At 39.7% G+C, this 16,911-nt stretch overlaps 2 protein-coding genes across 6 annotated transcripts in view; one reads left to right on the plus strand and one right to left on the minus strand.

Moving 5' to 3' along the window:
* Positions 1–16,911, minus strand: part of CYFIP1 (cytoplasmic FMR1 interacting protein 1) — a 126,344-nt gene that overhangs the window by 35,643 nt on the left and 73,790 nt on the right. For all 5 annotated transcript variants that reach the window (XM_038410472.2, XM_043493384.1, XM_038410457.2 and 2 more), the window contains one exon: positions 8,635–8,722. In XM_038410472.2, coding sequence (XP_038266400.1) covers positions 8,635–8,722 — 88 coding nt within the window. The remainder of the gene's footprint in view (positions 1–8,634; positions 8,723–16,911) is intronic.
* On the plus strand, positions 967–3,551 carry LOC119858949 (fibronectin type III domain-containing protein 9-like). The gene has a single exon (XM_038410532.2). It carries the CDS (start codon positions 1,100–1,102, stop codon positions 1,760–1,762), a length of 663 nt encoding a protein of 220 aa, XP_038266460.1. The 5' UTR covers positions 967–1,099; the 3' UTR covers positions 1,763–3,551.

Here is a 16,911-nt window from a genome sequence, read left to right on the forward strand (position 1 = left end):
TTTAATAATTTGATGACCAGTTAAAAGCAAAATCTATGGGTGAACAAAGGAAAAAAAACATTTGGAGATTTTTGCCTGCTTCCATACTAATTAATAAAAGTAGCCCCCTTTCATTAAAAAGGGTATTTCTTAAGATAGGTTAGAATGCAGGAAAATACTAGATAGTTAATAGATAAGCCTAGAGGAAAAAAAATACAAACAGATTTAAAAACTCAAAACAAAGGCTCACTGAACTGCCAATAGATTGCTTGTGCACGTATTTTTTGGAATGGTGCGATGCAGTTATCTATAGCTATATTGTTCTTCAAAGTGAAACATGATAATCTCTTAACGTTTGAGGTTTTGGCTAGCTCTCCAATAGTGCTCAATATTTAAACCTCTGTGACTCTATACTATCAAAGTGATAAGCAACGTTGAATATCATGCTCCCTTTTCTGTTAAAGATATTTACAATGTATGCAATTAACAAAAAAATTGTTCCATGATCTTTCATGTCAACAGACATGTGTACTATCTCATATGTCCATTAAAAATTCAGACAGTTTAGTTTTTACATGGCAACCGAGTCAGGAGAAGATTTTCAAAAGGCACAAAGGGGAGTTAGGCACCCAACTCCCACTGGAAGTCTGTGGGAGCTTAATGTTTTATGCTCATTATGCCCCTTTTGAAAGTTTCCCTCTTAATAAACAGAAGTTTTTAAATGATGGGTAATTTCACTCCCACTGGTGTATTGTCTGACTGCAGATTCCTTAGGATTGAAATATTCAGTGATTTACACAATAGTACCAAACATTTCTGCAACTGGAAAGGTTTGAAAATACTCTATGATTTATTTTTCAAACAAATGCAAGTGCCAAAGATTCTCTTTGCTTATAGATTCAGACTGATCAGATTACTTCATTTTAAAATGCCTATAGAAAAATTAAAAGCACTGTTTCCTAATAAATTACTTTTCTAAATTACAGAACACTAAAGTTTAAGAGCCACATAGTTCTTCTCCGTGGTGAAGCTTCTGGGACATCTCCTTATTTTTCTGGAACTTCAACTATAATCTTCCTTTCTTGTGGGGAGTTGTGAAAAAATATTGAGTGGCATCACAATGGGAGTAACAATACAAAATGTAACAGGAAGCACAGCAATGGTAATTTGGCCACCCATGGCCATTTGTGATGACAGCTTTTACAGTATTATGTATCATCCCAACAGGAACAACATGCTGTCAGGTTATTCAAGAAAAAATTTTCAGAAAGAAGAGAGAGTGCCTGCTAGTCGGTCTTCATTTGTCATAGAAAACTTAACTCCACTAACCACCTACATACTGTGTGTAACCTGCCAATCTGCAAACCCCTCCAGTGACCAGTGCAGAATTTTTCACACATTAGAAGAAGATCCAACATCTGCAAGCAACAAAAAAAAAGATCTGGCCCTGGGTATCTGGCTAACTAGCAGTATTCTGCTTCTTATCATTGCCGGGATCCTCCTTTACGGCTGCCTGCATATATGGTACCGCAAGAGACGAGAATGTGTAGAAGAACAAAACATGACCTCAGAACAGGACAAGGGGGAGGTTTGGACAATAAACAAGTCACACACCCAAGAGCAGTTTAACAAGCAAGGCAGATTAGTCCGAAGTGTTGAGGGTAAGAATGCAGAAGGTATCCAACTGTCTACCATAATAGAAAATCCCTTAACTTCTAAGGAGCCTATCATGCAAACTTCTAAAAGCCAGAAATTAGTGCCGATGACAGTCAGGCCATTTTAATTGGTAAACACCACTGCACAGATTAACTGTGCACCATGTGTGAAATATTTTAACCTGCCGAGTTCTATACCCTTTACAGTTTGCATTTGCGGTGTTTAATTATTGCTGATGCACTCTTATCAGCATTCTTAACCATAACTGCCCCTCCCACCATCACACGCATAGCTGGGGGAGTCTCAATATTAAGGTTTAGAACTAAGTATTCTCTTGATTTGATTAAGAAAATATTATCAAGCACAGCATAGAAATCAAAGGGTATTCTTGATTTTTGTTTTGGAGGCAGAGAATAAGGTTTATTCTAAAACGGTAAACCAAAATAAATAAATGAATGAAAAGGGCAAAGGGAGAATTATTATTAAATAATAAACCAAACTGAAAATTGCATATTGAGACCGGTATTCTCATGCTGCAGGTAGCTTGAACGCCCTGTATTAAATGACTACATCTATAATGGCCTGTCACGTTTTTTATCCACATTATTCATAATCAGGTTGCTTCTGAAACTGCACAGTTCATTGCTGTACCTTGTACTTGACAATTCCATTCAGAACAAGTTCTAGTTGTAGGACACCAGCTAAATTCATTGATATTCAAAAAAAAGGATTCCTATTTCACCCAATTTAAAAATGCACTCAGGATGGTGACACCAGCAAGAAGCACTCTAGCTACACCACCATGAGAGGTTAAGGTATTCAGTGCTTAATGCTGCAGTTTAATGCTTAATGCTGTAGCTATAAGAGGGATGTGCTCATTGCACAGCACTGAAATGGGAGATCATGAGACCCAAAACCATGACTCATGATTGCTCTTTCCCTAAACTGAAGGGGGAGAACAGACCACAATGGCAGGTTTTTATCCAGCCACCAATTTCTGTTAATGTACCAGGAGTAAAAGCAGCTAGACTATGACTGAGTACATGTATTTTTGAGATTATGGAAATTTACATGCAACTTCAGTTGTCCTTAAGATCTTGTCAACTCTGTCCTTGAACTGGAAATGTGGGCACCCTGGAAGAATGATACGTCCAGTGTTTTCACACATTCACATTCCATAGTTTTCAATCTATTAAGCACATATATCTTCCTTTTAAATTGATATACTTTCATATTATTGTATAATATGGTGTGTGTGTGTGGCTGTACGATATACTGTGATTTTATGCATTTATTTTAAACTGGTATTAAAAGAATGTATATTTAAACTCAACATTCACTTAGCCAGCTTGATCTATTCCAGCAGACAAAGAAGGGCAACTGTTAGCATAGCCATTGCCATAAATTCTAATGGCTTTCTGGAAGCCAAGGTGGTCTATTACAGACAAGTCTGATAATGTAGCACCCACTTAAACACTTCACAGCAGCCAGCGTGGCTTTTCCAGCTACTCCACTCCTGAAGTGTTTCAACCATTCTGTGACTGATACTTCAGTTTTCTTAGTGCTAAGGTAGTCATACAGACGGAAATCATAGCTGGCACAATCAGAAAACAAATTTGCTCCATTCGCTTTGCTGTTGGGAGATACACAACATAATTGTGTGCCAAATGGATGGTGACTGTCCTTTCATAGGAATATGCTCAAAATTATATTGCTGTACTAAATTAACCTTTATACTTGGTCTGTAAATGTTAAATAATGTCACATATATTTTTTTTTCAGTTGATTGTGTTGTCCTTTTGTCTCTTAAATAAACTGTGTCCGATGTTGAAAATTTACTGGTGTTTCAAATGGAGATAATTACCCAAAGCAAGCACTAGCAACTGAAATAAAGTCTGCTCAGAAACTGAAGCTGTTCCTGCAGTTTTATCTCCAAAACAAATGCAGAGAAATAAACTACTGCATACCTCTTTTTATCAACTATGATGAAATACTTGTTCTAGTTAAATTAATTCAGAGCAGAGAGACTCATATAGGGAGGAAAGATTATCCTGTGGTTATGACACAAGTCCATGAGATCAGAGACCTGGCTCTGTGCCCAGCTCTGCCAATGGCTTACAGCATGACTTTGTAAAGTTACTAAACTTCTCTGTACTTCAGTTTCCTAATTTGGGACATGGGGACTGTCATCATTCCAGGCTGACTGGCGTGCCCCCTTGCAGGTAGGCATAGGGTTACAGGTGAGCCCTTACTAGATTTTCCTGATGTAAAAAGCACCTCCCTGTGGAGGGTTTCATATCTTAACAGAAAAGCCAAAACAGAATATAAACAAAACTTTCACTCAGGCATCTCATTTGGGTGATTAAGTCGTTCCTAGCCCTTCTGCCCCCGCCCTGAGTCCAGGGCTTGTTTCCATCCAGGCTCTTTCCCCAAGATTGTCTCTGCCCCTGCTGTTAGGCCTACTGCTCCTACTGGAGTAAGACCCTTCTCTGGATTCAGAGGTCCAACCACTGCAACTCTTCTCTAGGACAGCAGCTGATCTTCACCAGGGCAGTATCTTGGAGACCTCTGGCTGAGACCAGACCCTCTTAGATGCCTGCTGACTGCAGCCCTCATCTCCAGACACACTCCCCATTCTGGTGGGTTCCCCAGTGAACTCATCCTCTAGGCTCCCTACCCAGCCCTCTGGCTCAGGCCTCTTCTGGGAGCTCCTCTCCACAGGAGCATCCTGTCTCCCTTTGGAGTTTCCCTCTAATTGAGCTTGGATAACCTTTATTAGGTCCAGCTGCTTGGTTACTAATTAGCCACCTGAGGCAGTTAATAATCCCCAGGTAGGGCCGTTTCAGACAGACTAGGCCCTAATTCCCCATAAAGGGCAGCTGCCCTGTGACAGGGACTCAACAAAATTCCCAAAGATTTAGAGAGGGTCTATTAAGTGATGTTAGTATGCCACACTGAAATCCTAGATAGAAACTGCTATAGAAGTATTATATTATTTACAATTTTCAACTGTGATAAAATCTTTGTATTACTTCAGGCTTTTACTTATTACAGCCCTGTACACACAGCAATGACAAAAAAATGTAGGCACTTAAGAGCTTAAGTCCCAGTGACTTTCAACAGGAATTAAGAAAAGGAGTACTTGTGGCACCTTAGAGACTAACAAATTTATTTGAGCATAAGCTTTCGTGAGCTACAGCTCACTTCATCGGATGCATTCAGTGGAAAATACAGTGGGGAGATTTATATACATAGAGAACATGAAACAATGGGTGTTACCATACACACTGTAAGGAGAGTGATCACTTAAGGTGAGCTATTACCAGCAGGAGAGCAGGAGGGTGGGGGAGAACCTTTTGTTGTGATAATCAAGGTGGGCCATTTCCAGCAGTTGACAAGAACTTCCGAGGAACAGTGGGGGGAGGGGGAATAAACATGGGGAAATAGTTTTACTTTGTGTAATGACCCATACACTCCCAGTCTCTATTCAAGCCTAAGTTAATTGTATCCAGTTTGCAAATTAATTCCAATTCAGCAGTCTCTCATTGGAGTCTGTTTTTGAAGTTTTTTTTGTTGAAGAATTGCCACTTTTAGGTCTGTAATCGAGTGACCAAAGAGATTGAAGTGTTCTCCAACTGGTTTTTGAATGTTATAATTCTTGACATCTGATTTGTGTCCATTTATTCTTTTACGTAGAGACTGTACAGTTTGACCAATGTACATGGCAGAGGAGCATTGCTGGCACATGATGGCATATATCACATTGGTAGATGCGCAGGAGAACAAGTCTCTGATAGTGTGGCTGATGTGATTAGGCCCTATGATGGTGTCCCCTGAATAGATATGTGGACACAACTGGCAACAGGCTTTGTTGCAATGATAGGTTCCTGGGTTAGTGGTTCTGTTGTGTGGAATTAAGGACTTAAGGACTTCAAGAGACAAGATGGGTGAGGTATTGGATGAACTTCTGTTGGTGAAAGAGACAAGCTTTACAGCTACACAGAGCTCTTCTGATTTGGGAAAGGTACTCAGCCTCACAGCTAAATACACCATGGAACAGAGTGATAAGCATTTAGGCTTAGTATAATTAGATAATGAAAAGTAACCACACTTGAATGAAACATACCTAGGTGGCTCACTGAATCAGTTATAATTCTAAATACAATACATAAGATTTGCAACCTCTTCTGGATTAATACCCATCTAATTGTACCATGAAATGAGAAATATTCTTCACATAAAGCTTGCACTTTGTCTCTCTTCTTACTTGAAAAATGCTGCAAAATTAAAGTGATAATTCATCTCCTCTATTTAAAATACTTTCTAGTGACTTGTTAAGACACTGTTATTCCAAAACTATGGGCTGGGATGGGGGACAGGGTGTTCAGAAAAATTACCACCCATTCCTTCCCATGAACTTTTTAGGATATCAGTGTGACACTACATCCCATATTCTTCATAGAGATATGGTTATATGATATGAATATGACATAAGTAAGATGTGTTTAGTCCAAGATGGGTCATGTGAGATATCATTGCAAAGGTTATGATTTACTGAATATAATTATCCTATTTCTATGCATGTATCATTTTTGTATCTGAAGTTAGGAATATTATCTATGCATCTTTTACACACGTGTTTACACCAGGGGAACACCCACTGGACAGAATGCAATAATTCCAGATGGCAGGTTGAGAAGGCCATTAGGGAGAACAATAGGTCTTTGAAGATGCTAATCTCCCTCCAGGGAGCCTTCCTGGGGATGCTGCAAACAGCCTCTGAGTTATGGCTGCAGGGACATGTGACCAAGTCACCTGGTACTGGACTCCATGATGATATTAGTGTTTGTCCACTGATCGGGTGGTGGGGTGGGAATCACACTGGGAGACAAAGGATTCCCACCATATGCAAAAACTATTTAAGGCAGGGGAGTGACATCATCAAGGTTGGTTCTTCATTGACTCCCCACCCAAGAAAAAGGACTGCTGGAAATACCTGAGAACAAAAAGACTGGACTAGGAGAGAAGGGCTGAGCCCAGGCAAGAGGGTTGTCTAGCCTGGGAAAGAAATATCAGGAGTTTTAAGCTGCAAGCAAATGCATCTTGCCTTCAAGAATCTGCAATCTGCCTAAAACAACATTTAGGGTGAGAATTTGCTATTTATAACCAATTTCTTTAGTATATTAAGCTTAGATGGTATATTTGTTTTAGTTACTAGGTAACCTGCTTTGAACCATTTGCTATCTCTTATAATCACTTAAAACCTATCTTTTAGTTAATAAACTTGCTTTTGTTTTGTCGAAAACCAGTGTGTGTGGAAATCATAACTTGGGATAGAAAGCTGTGTATATTCCCCTCCACATTGAGGGAGGAGGCAAATTTCATGAGCTTATGCTGTATAGTTCTCTGTGCAGGCAAGACAGTATAATTTTGGGTTCACACTCCATAGAGGGGTGTGCACTTGAGTACTGGGCAGTTCCTTAGCTGAGCCTTCCCATGCAGAGCTGATCTCAGCATGTGTGTATACAGCTGCAGCTGGGTGCATCTCTACCTGTATGTGTGCTGGTAAAGTGCAGTCTGAAGCCTGGGAGAAGGCTTGGCAGGCTGCATAACAATACAGTTTAAAAGGGAATCCAGGCTGGTGGGTCAGGCAGGCTCAGTGGTACCCCAGTTCCAGGCGGCACCCTGAAGGCGAGACTGGGGGTGGGGATTCCGTCACAATCAGGATCTAGGAAGTGAAGTTTATTTTGTAAAGTGTTTTTTAAAAAGCAATGCTACTGCAAGAAGAATATAGACTCAGTTATTTTTTTTTTTATAGTACTAAATTTAGGAATTACTTCTTTCTCACCATCCATTTAATAAAAGCTTTGTATTAATTCCTATACATACACATTCCATAAGCAAAACACAAAATGAGTGTCAGTCTAAAATCAAACAAATAAAAGGAAATGTGACTTCATGGAGTTATAATGGAAGTGTCAAGTTGGGAATTTACTGCTCTTGTGACACGTTAAATTACTCTAGCTGGATATTAAAGAAGTAAGATAACTTTGTGATCAGTAATAAAATGTTTATTGCTAAGAATGGGTAATTAATTCCTATGTTTTCAGGGATGAGAAAGGATCTTATACCCCCAATATACAATATTACAGAGTTCAGCATGTGAGTAGTTCTATTAAAGTCAATAAAACTACTCACTTAAAGTTATGTGCATATACATAAGCATTTGCAGGATGGGGCATTTTGGGTATCAGATGCTGTCTCATGCTTAAGGCACAGGATAAGGAGTCAGGACTGCTATAAGTGTAACCTTGCATAAAGCCATCATCCTCTATCCGTTTCTGTTAGCTGATCTGTAAAATAAGGAGGACAATTCTAATCTATCCAACAGGGTTGCTGGAAAGCTGAGTTGATTAGTGTTGGTAAAGCAACTTTCCAGATCCTTGAAATGCAGATACCATAGAAATGCAGAGGGTTTTTTTAAAACAATTTTATATCTGAGATTTTGAGAGAGAGTCCTTATGTTTATTTTAAAGTCTGATTACAGTCAAAGGGCAGCTTTTCCTATTTGTTTCATTTCATTTTATAACCACCACCACAGGAATTGCAAAGAAGAAGCAGCTACTCTCAGTGTGGGCTCATGTTCCCTCTCTTTGTGGTTGACAAAAATTCTACAGCTCATTTTCTGTTCCGTTCTCCTCTGCCACTGTTGAGAATTGTGCAATCTCAGTTTGACATGAGAACTAACTTTTAACAACATTAGATACAGCCAAACATCAAACCACAAAGTTTACACTGTCTTGCAAATATCACTGCACCTTTCACTCAAAATCCAAGAGCAAATTAGATTTAAAATATCCTCAGGAAGCATATATACTAAATACTTAAGCAAATTCAGGGTAAATTTCATAACCAATCATTTCTGTACTGTAACATTTTTCAGAAAAGTTCTGTCATCAAGTATATACAAACCACAAATATAGGGTAGTAAAATCTAACCTTCGATCCATGGAGATATTGGGGCTGTGCATTAGGTTGTTTATCTCTCTGAAACTCCTGAGAAAAGGGTAACACAGTACGAACAAATCTACAAAAGCAAAATATAGACATAGTTAGTTACACTGGCACATCTAATATACCTAAATACACGCTTCCTCTGACCACACACAAAATCAAATTGCCAATCTAACCCTACAGTCAAAGTCAAGTAAGGGGCAGCATACAGTTGCACTGCCCCAGGAACAGGGCAGAAACCAGACTGCAATTCCACACCTTTCTGCTGCTGCAGCTTACTTCCCATTTTGTGCTGGCTCCGATATGCCCATCAGCACATTGAAGGGCACTTCTCTCGCACCTGCATTGGAGAAGAATTAGCAGCCCAATGTTGGCTGCTCTCCCTCTTTCCCCATGTAGGTGCTAATGATACGGGTAGCCCACAAAGGGGAGAAAGGGATTTCCTTACACCTCCTTACTCCCATGCATAGGCAATTAAGTCCTCAATAGTTAGAGATTGAACAGAACTACAAATCCTCTGCCAATAAAGAAAATGCAGAATTGTTCTCTACAGTTTACATACTAGTGTGTGTTACTATAATCCTACCCATATACCTACAGGTTTAAACACAGAATGCCTTCCAATGGTGCAGTAAACAAAACAAAACCAGCATCTAGTGTATGTGGTTCTTTCCTCCTACCCATCTTCCACAGAGAAAATCTGTGTGGAATACATTTTTTATTTTATTTTTTTAAATGTATGCACAGCGTGCTGAGGTGCTATGTGTTTTTATTAGTGAAGGCCAAGTAGAAAAGTACTCCAAACCAAAAAAAATGTTTTTTGATGCTTTGTAGATCCTGCAGGAGATCCTTCCACAATCTTGGACCAGCCCCAAGAAAACGGTCTCCTATACGAACAAGCTTTACCCTGGTGGCAGACAATTTCATTGCACAAGAAGAATGTACCTCTAAAACACACTCCTGTCAGAAAGCGCAGTGATACATCTGGTATGTTTGCCATACCGATTCTATGTCAGTGCATAAAAAACTCTTGTTCTCCATGTTCAAATCACCCGCCTTGCTTCTTTAAAATACTGCCACTCCTGTTTAACATTTTTTTAGAGGAACTTCACCATCAGATGCAGCTTGTGTTGCTACCAGAGAGTTTTAAACAGATTAGAATACTAATTCTGTCAAGATTAGTGTATGGCAAGTACCTTCATACTTTTAATTCCAGTGTTCACTGAAGTAAGCCTTGCTTTAGACACCATTAAAATGCATATGCGAGGGAAACAAGTGATCTGAACATGCCTCCAATTCTATACATAGCTAAAAAGTGCAACTCAATGGATGTCTGCAAATCTGAATTCTCTCCCAATGCTATTTTTTTCCTGAATATAATGTTGGTATTGACTTCAGAAAAATACCATTGGCAGAGAATTCAGATTTGCAGACATCCATTGAGTCACGCTTTTTGGACAGATATAGAATCTGATATGTGCTCAGGTCACTTGTTTCCCAGGCATACACATTTGTAATGGTACACAAAGGAAGACATTTCCTTCAATTAACCTAATACAGTGGTAAGACTGTGTCCAGCTATATATAGAACAGAAAGAAGGGTTTCCACATGTGAAGATAGAGTTGTCACTTGTCCAGGTTTTCCAAGATTGTCTCTCTTTTGAGGTAGCTATCCTAGAAAAACTGAAGGGCACTCTGTACACACTGCCAACTGTTCAGTTTTGTAGGCTCAGGATGTCCTGGGGTTTTTTGTACCTCAGAGGTGGCAATCTTATGTGAAGAACAGGGAAGCTACTGAGCAATTAACAGTACCCAATCAAAACTTGTGAGGCCAAAGTTAAAAGAAAAAAAAAAAGAAAAATGTAATAGCAAAGAAAATCAAGAGAAAAAAGTAGTATTTAAATATATTATAAGCAAAAAGAAAACCAGTGGAAGCAGTGTCCACAAGGAGATATTTGGCACAGTAGTTTGTGAAATTTAGAGTGAGTAAGGCCCAGCATCTGTACATACTTGCTTAAAAGAAATCCTTACTCCAATAAGAAATCTATGGTTGGGCTCTCAGTAGAATTTTGCACAAGAGGAATTGTTTTCATGACCAAGGGTTTGCAGAATTTGATTTTTGATATTTGCTGCAAGTTTACCTTTTATTTAAGTTTTGCAAGATTTTGATTTTAGTATTCTCCTGCAATTTTATTAATTTCTACTCTGCAATAACAATCCGGCAAATAGAAACGCACTTGTGTAACATGTAGCATGAGTAGAGAGACAAATGTGTGTGTTTGCAGCACAAGTGGCTTACATTTTTGAAGTTAGCAAAGGGGATTTTGAATTAACTAGGCAAATGGCACACAAACCTTTAAATATGTGGGGAAAGAGTGGCCATACTAACAATTCAATGGTTGGATAGTTGGCACATTCCATCCCATAACATTTAGAAACAGAATAATGTGCAAAAGAAATAACTTTTAGCCAAAATTTGATTCTAGCCACAATTCAGGCCTACAATAAAGATATTTATTATCCAGCTAAAGATAAAAACATCCACGCTGATCATTAACAGTACCATTTCACCCAAATACTTGAAGACTGGGAATGTTCAAGGATGAAAGACGTTTTGCATAATCGCAACATGCATGCAAACTGTAGAATACAGAAAACCAGCCTCAGTTTGCAATGATTTCCTTTATGCTTAGGAGTTTTATTTTTGTATAACTTGAACTCTCTTAGTGGATCTTACAACATCATAGGTTTTTCTGTATTTTATAAAACTGCACAAAAATAATCATACTAAGAGTTTCAGTTGTTTGTTATGATGTATTTTCATGTCTTTCCAAGCTATCTGCATTTATTAAAATTCAGTAACTGCTTGCATTTAGCTGCTTCTGAGGAAGAAAAGGTCACTTAGGTATATTGCAGGTGATACAATAAATCTATAATCTTATATAAAATCGCCTTTCATTTAGATTTCCCGGATTTATTAGCTTCTCCATTCTCTTGTATAATTGAAATGCACTTAGAAACTTCCTCTTGAGATTATTTGTTCTTTACAGAAATTTTTCATTAATGGAGTTTATCAGGGATGCTGTAAACACTTGACGGGATCACTCAAAGTAATCCTAGACATATGACAGTGCTTGAGATTACTCTTTTCTCCCCCCACCCCACCCCTGTTCCCTTTAAACTGACACTAATTTTCATGCCCAGTGAAAACTTAAACAAGTGAAAGAAAGGACAGGAGTAACACCTATACCATGTCACTAAAGATAAAATGGATTTGCAGTGAATGGACGTACTGTGCACGATTTATTGGGCTATCAACAATTTCCTTGAGAATCTTAAATTACTTTTCACAAAACAGTCAAGGTCTATTCAACTGTAAATGGACTTCAGAAGTCATAGTGAATAATTAGAGATGGCTCAGAGCTGCAAAGTTATACCCGTTCGCATGTTGAGCCATGGTTTTTACTCAGACCCATCTCTATTATTAATTTTAAGTGTTAGGGATATAAGTAATTACAGTGACTTCAGGTGACTGGGGAAAGAAGAGAGCCATTCAGACTTTCATTGTACTTGGAGCAGAGCACAGAGCGGGTAGGGCAGCACTTGCCTTAGAATTCAGTCCTAGCAGAAACTCACATGAACCACAGCCGTTGAGAGTGAGCTAACATGCATCTTTGTTCAGGCTGTTCATTAGATACAGTCCTAAAGTTCTCTCACATTCAGCCCACTTGTTCAATTTCTCCCTTTCAGAAAAGTTAGCAAGGTGCTGCAGTGAAAAGTCTGGAGCCAGGAACTTGTGTTGTATATGATCTCAAGATGTGGGGGGAAATTCTACTGGATCATCCTTGTTAATCTTTGCTACCTTCTGTCCAAGGAAGCTCTGAAGAGGCCAGAAGGTAACAAAGATGAACAGGTCTTCAGTATCCTTGATTGATTCATATTATCGATTTTGAGACTGTGCATTACAACTTCCATTCTTCAATCCCAAAGACTGCACTGAATTCTTTAGAACGTACCAACATCATCTGTAATTCTTATATATAAAGAAAAACCTTCTTTAAAAAATTCCTTGCAAGTGTTATGCTCTCAGTTTTCTTTTCAAATAGAAATGCTGAAATTTGAATGGTTTGAATACAAGAGATGGAAGAATGAGGCCTTTAAGACTGGCAATAATTTGGACAGATTCTCTTCCCCTCACTTCCTCTGATAAAGAGGAAAAGTTAATTTGGTGAACAACTGCTCTGCACTACTCTATGTATGTTTTGGCATGCTCCAAGATAACAAGTTCTTGTTAGATTTAATCTGTGTTGATGACTGTCCAGAAACTCAGGGTTGTGAGTTCAATCCTTGAGGGGGCCGTTTAGGGATCTGGGGCAAAAATTGGGGATTGGTCCTGCTTTGAGCCGGGGGTTGGACTAGATGATCTCCTGAGGTCCCTTCCAACCCTGATATTCTATGATTCTATGAAATGTATCCAATTTTCATCAGTACAGTTCTAAGCAATCAAAATAAAGTTGATTACAGAGATCAAAAACCTGTTGGTTGGTTTACCAGTGCTTCTGAAATAATGACTGATAAAATACAACACTGGGCTGGAAATAATCATTTCACTTTCAAATAATCTCTTACCAATGAGAGACCAAGGTGAGGGAGTTTGCAACAGTCAACTCACAGGACAACAGGCATCACCTAAACTGATGCCAATTTAAATAAAAACACACTATAGAAAAAAAGTATCTATTAACCAATGGTCAATTCCAGCTCTTTGAGGGTTTTACTGAACTGCAAGCTATACGCTAAGGTTATGTCTACCCTATGGAGCCTATGCTAGCATAGATATGTTGACATAGCCCTCTAGTGTAGATCCAGTCAACACTGACTGGAGGGGTTTTTATCAGTATGGGAACACTGTCTCCCTGAACAATCGTAGCTATGTGGACAGAAGCCCTCTCATGTCGACATAGCTGAATCTATGCTGGGATTTTATTAACATAGCTATGTCCATGTTCTTTTCACACCTCTGAGCACTGCAGCTATACCAATCTAACTTTTAAGTGTAGACCAAGCCTTAGACAGTCAAGTATACAGTCACTGCAAAAATCTGTCAGGTCCCAGTCAAACCAGTGAGATTGCCTGAACATAAGGATCAGGGCCTTAGTCTGTTCCTGTAAGTTAGCATACCAAAGCTAAAGAATCATGCTTTGAATGCAATACTTAAAGTGACAAAAGTTATGTGCATTTTATTTTTAGACCTACATGAAACCTAGATTTTGTTCCCTGTAGGGGTATACTGATCGTCTAAGGTCAAGTAGTCAAGGCACTAGCCTAGGACTTGGAAGACCTGGGTTCATTTCTCTGCACCACCACAAACGTCCATATGACTTTGGGCAAGTCACTTAGCCTTTGTGCTTCACTTCCCCAACTATAAAATGGGGATAACAGCACTTCCCTACCTCCCAGTGGGGTTACAAGGATACAGTCATTAAAGACCATGAAGCACTTTGAGGTCTACTGATGAAAAGTGCCATATAAAAATAGGTGTTGTTACTACTATATATTTAGAATTTGGCTGAATACGGAGTAGCTCAAAATAGGACCCATCTGAAGTCAAATACAAAGCTGGAGAGTGGACAGAACAATAAACAATAGGCACAAGTAGCATGATTAAATAACCAATCACTGCAGGATATATTAGTAACTGAACCCTGCAACAGCTTACCTCAAATCTCAGCAAACATGTCAATTAAATATGAGCTTTTCTATTAAATTGTGTTAACTTGTGCCACTGCGCACAGTGAGGGGAGCACAGAAAACAGCATGTCAACTTTTGACTAAACAGATGCAGTGGTATTGCCATACTGAACCCCCAATCAATCTTTTTATAGTAAAAACATTTTAGCAATTTAGTTTGTTTTGAAAATATTTGGGTTTTATTAAACATTTGATTTTTTTTTAAAACTCCAGAAAGGACAAAGAACTTACTCCACATGTCTTTCATTCACACTGCTAACTTAGCTGATTAAGATAGTAAAGGGGAAGATACAAATATCATTACATAAACAACATTTATTGACATTGGCACAATAGTAGTTTCAAAGTATAAATGGCAAAATGACAGATAGCCTCCCTGGGGCTAAGGGCGTATGTTAAACCTTCTAAAGAATTTCTCCTTCCACTGAACTGCAGAAGTCTGATGCCAGGAATGAGGGCAGGAAAGGAACAGCAGTGGAAGGGGCTAACTTTGGCAGAGAAGAAGTGGCTCATATCTAATGGAGGGAACTTCTTAGCCTTCCTCTCCTCTTCTGATGTTGGGCCAGCATGAAAGAGGAGATTAAGTAGCCGATATGATATACCTCATAGATAGGGCCCTACCAATTACCCAGTGAAAACCGACTTCCCCATGTTCCTAGGAGCACTCCAGCAAAGGAGGATCCTAGCTCCAGCTGGGCTGGGAATGGACAAGTCCTGTCCCTCCCCAGACCCACCTCCAGGTGCCTCCTCCTGCTGCAGGACACTCCTAGCTCCAGCTGGGCTGGGGAAGAACAGGACTCTCTTCTTGCAGGGCTGCTCTTGGGTATCTCTTCTGGCTGCACCTAACTCTGCACCCCTCCTCCCCACTCGCTTCCTGTCCCCCTCCCTTTGCAGCTGCCTGGGGAGGGGACACTGTACAGGGAACTGCCCCCTCTACCTGGTGCAACTATTAGCTTATTTCAATAAAAATAACAAGAAAGGTGAGGCACTTGACAGAATTTTTTGACTGACACTTTACAGCAGCAAATCACACTCATGGCTGAACTCACTGATTGGTAGATATGGACATTGGGGAGATTTTGTAGTGTAGTGATCTCAATTGACTGCCTACCAGAAGACACATGCAATTACTATAAGATAAGTGTCCAAAGTAAACAAAAAACCTCAAAAATTATTACTGCAGCAGATCGAGCAAAAGAATTTGGAAGCCAAATTCTACATGCCAATGGTGACAAACTATTTTGTACAAGCTGTAATGTTTCATTGGATCACACACGTCGCACAACGGTTCAGCAGACAACCCCCCGCAGCTCCCATTGTCCGCAACTCCTGGTGATCTGGGTGGAGGCAGTGCACAGAGCTGCCTGGCTATGTCTCTGCCTAGCAGCTGAGCAAGGGGGATGTCGCCATTCCCGGGGAGCCCCCAGGTAAGCGTTGCCCAGAGTCTGCCTCAGCCCATCCCATGCCCCAACCCCCTGCCCCTTCCCACAACTCTGCTGCTGCTGGGGGGAAAAAGGGGGAGATGCACAGCCAGGTAGGAAGCCTGCCAACCCCCCAGCTCCCCACCCCCAGAAGGGGTCCAGAGCTGTGCACCACTGCCCATGCCCCCCCAACACCAGTGGGGGTTCCAGGCTGTGCACCACCACCCATCTCCAGCACCCGCAGTGCCCTGGGCAGCCCCCTCCCTCTCCAAGTTTTAGTTAGGGGTATATAGTAAAAGTCATGGACAGGTCACGGGCCATGAATTTTTGTTTACTGCCTGTGACTTTTACTGCCTGTGACTTTTTCTAAAAATATCCGTAACTAAAATGCAGCCTTCATCATAGTTAGTTCTGTTTCTCTTGCACTCTAATATAGGTAAATTAAAAATCCCCTGGATCTCATGACTAACTCGAACAACAGGACTAGTGGAGTTGAGATGTTGCCACACGTTTGAAAGCCTATGTTTCCACAAATAACCAAGGCTGCAGCCTCTGCTTGGACTTGAATGTACGGGATGTTAAACTCATGTGACTAAAATACTGAAAACCAAAAGCTGCAATTAGTAAATCTCAATCTTTTAATAGCAGTCCATCCTATTGTTTAATCTCAGTGCATTATCAAATGTAAAATAATTACAGATAGTCAGATAGTTCAACATACAGTTCGCTGTAATACTTCTACAGAAACAACAAACTTTTGTGCCCTCAAGACTGAAGCCTTTATAAATGCCTGAAAACCTTTAACAAAATTTTTTTTTTTAAAATTACTGTATCAAGTGTTCTGAGGGAACGGGGGAAGAGCTCCAAGACAAGCTACGCACAAATTAATTTTATTGTTAAGCATTTACATTAAAGAATAACTAAAGATTAGAGAGAGACTAGTTCATTTGAAAAAAATTACACATTCTACACCTGCCCTCGGACCCCCCAGCCTTGCTAATTTTTGTAGTTTTAAAATTACTTTTTAAAAAAATAAATGTTTTTCTTTCCTCTGACATTTGTGTGTAGCCTTCACACAGGAAAGTCTATG

This window comes from Dermochelys coriacea, chromosome 1, assembly GCF_009764565.3.
Source record: "Dermochelys coriacea isolate rDerCor1 chromosome 1, rDerCor1.pri.v4, whole genome shotgun sequence".
NCBI lineage: Eukaryota > Metazoa > Chordata > Testudines > Dermochelyidae > Dermochelys > Dermochelys coriacea.

Bases quoted from the DNA above. Each gene is read 5' to 3' on its own strand.
- LOC119858949 (XM_038410532.2), top strand. From the start codon at position 1,100: ATGGGAGTAACAATACAAAATGTAACAGGAAGCACAGCAATGGTAATT.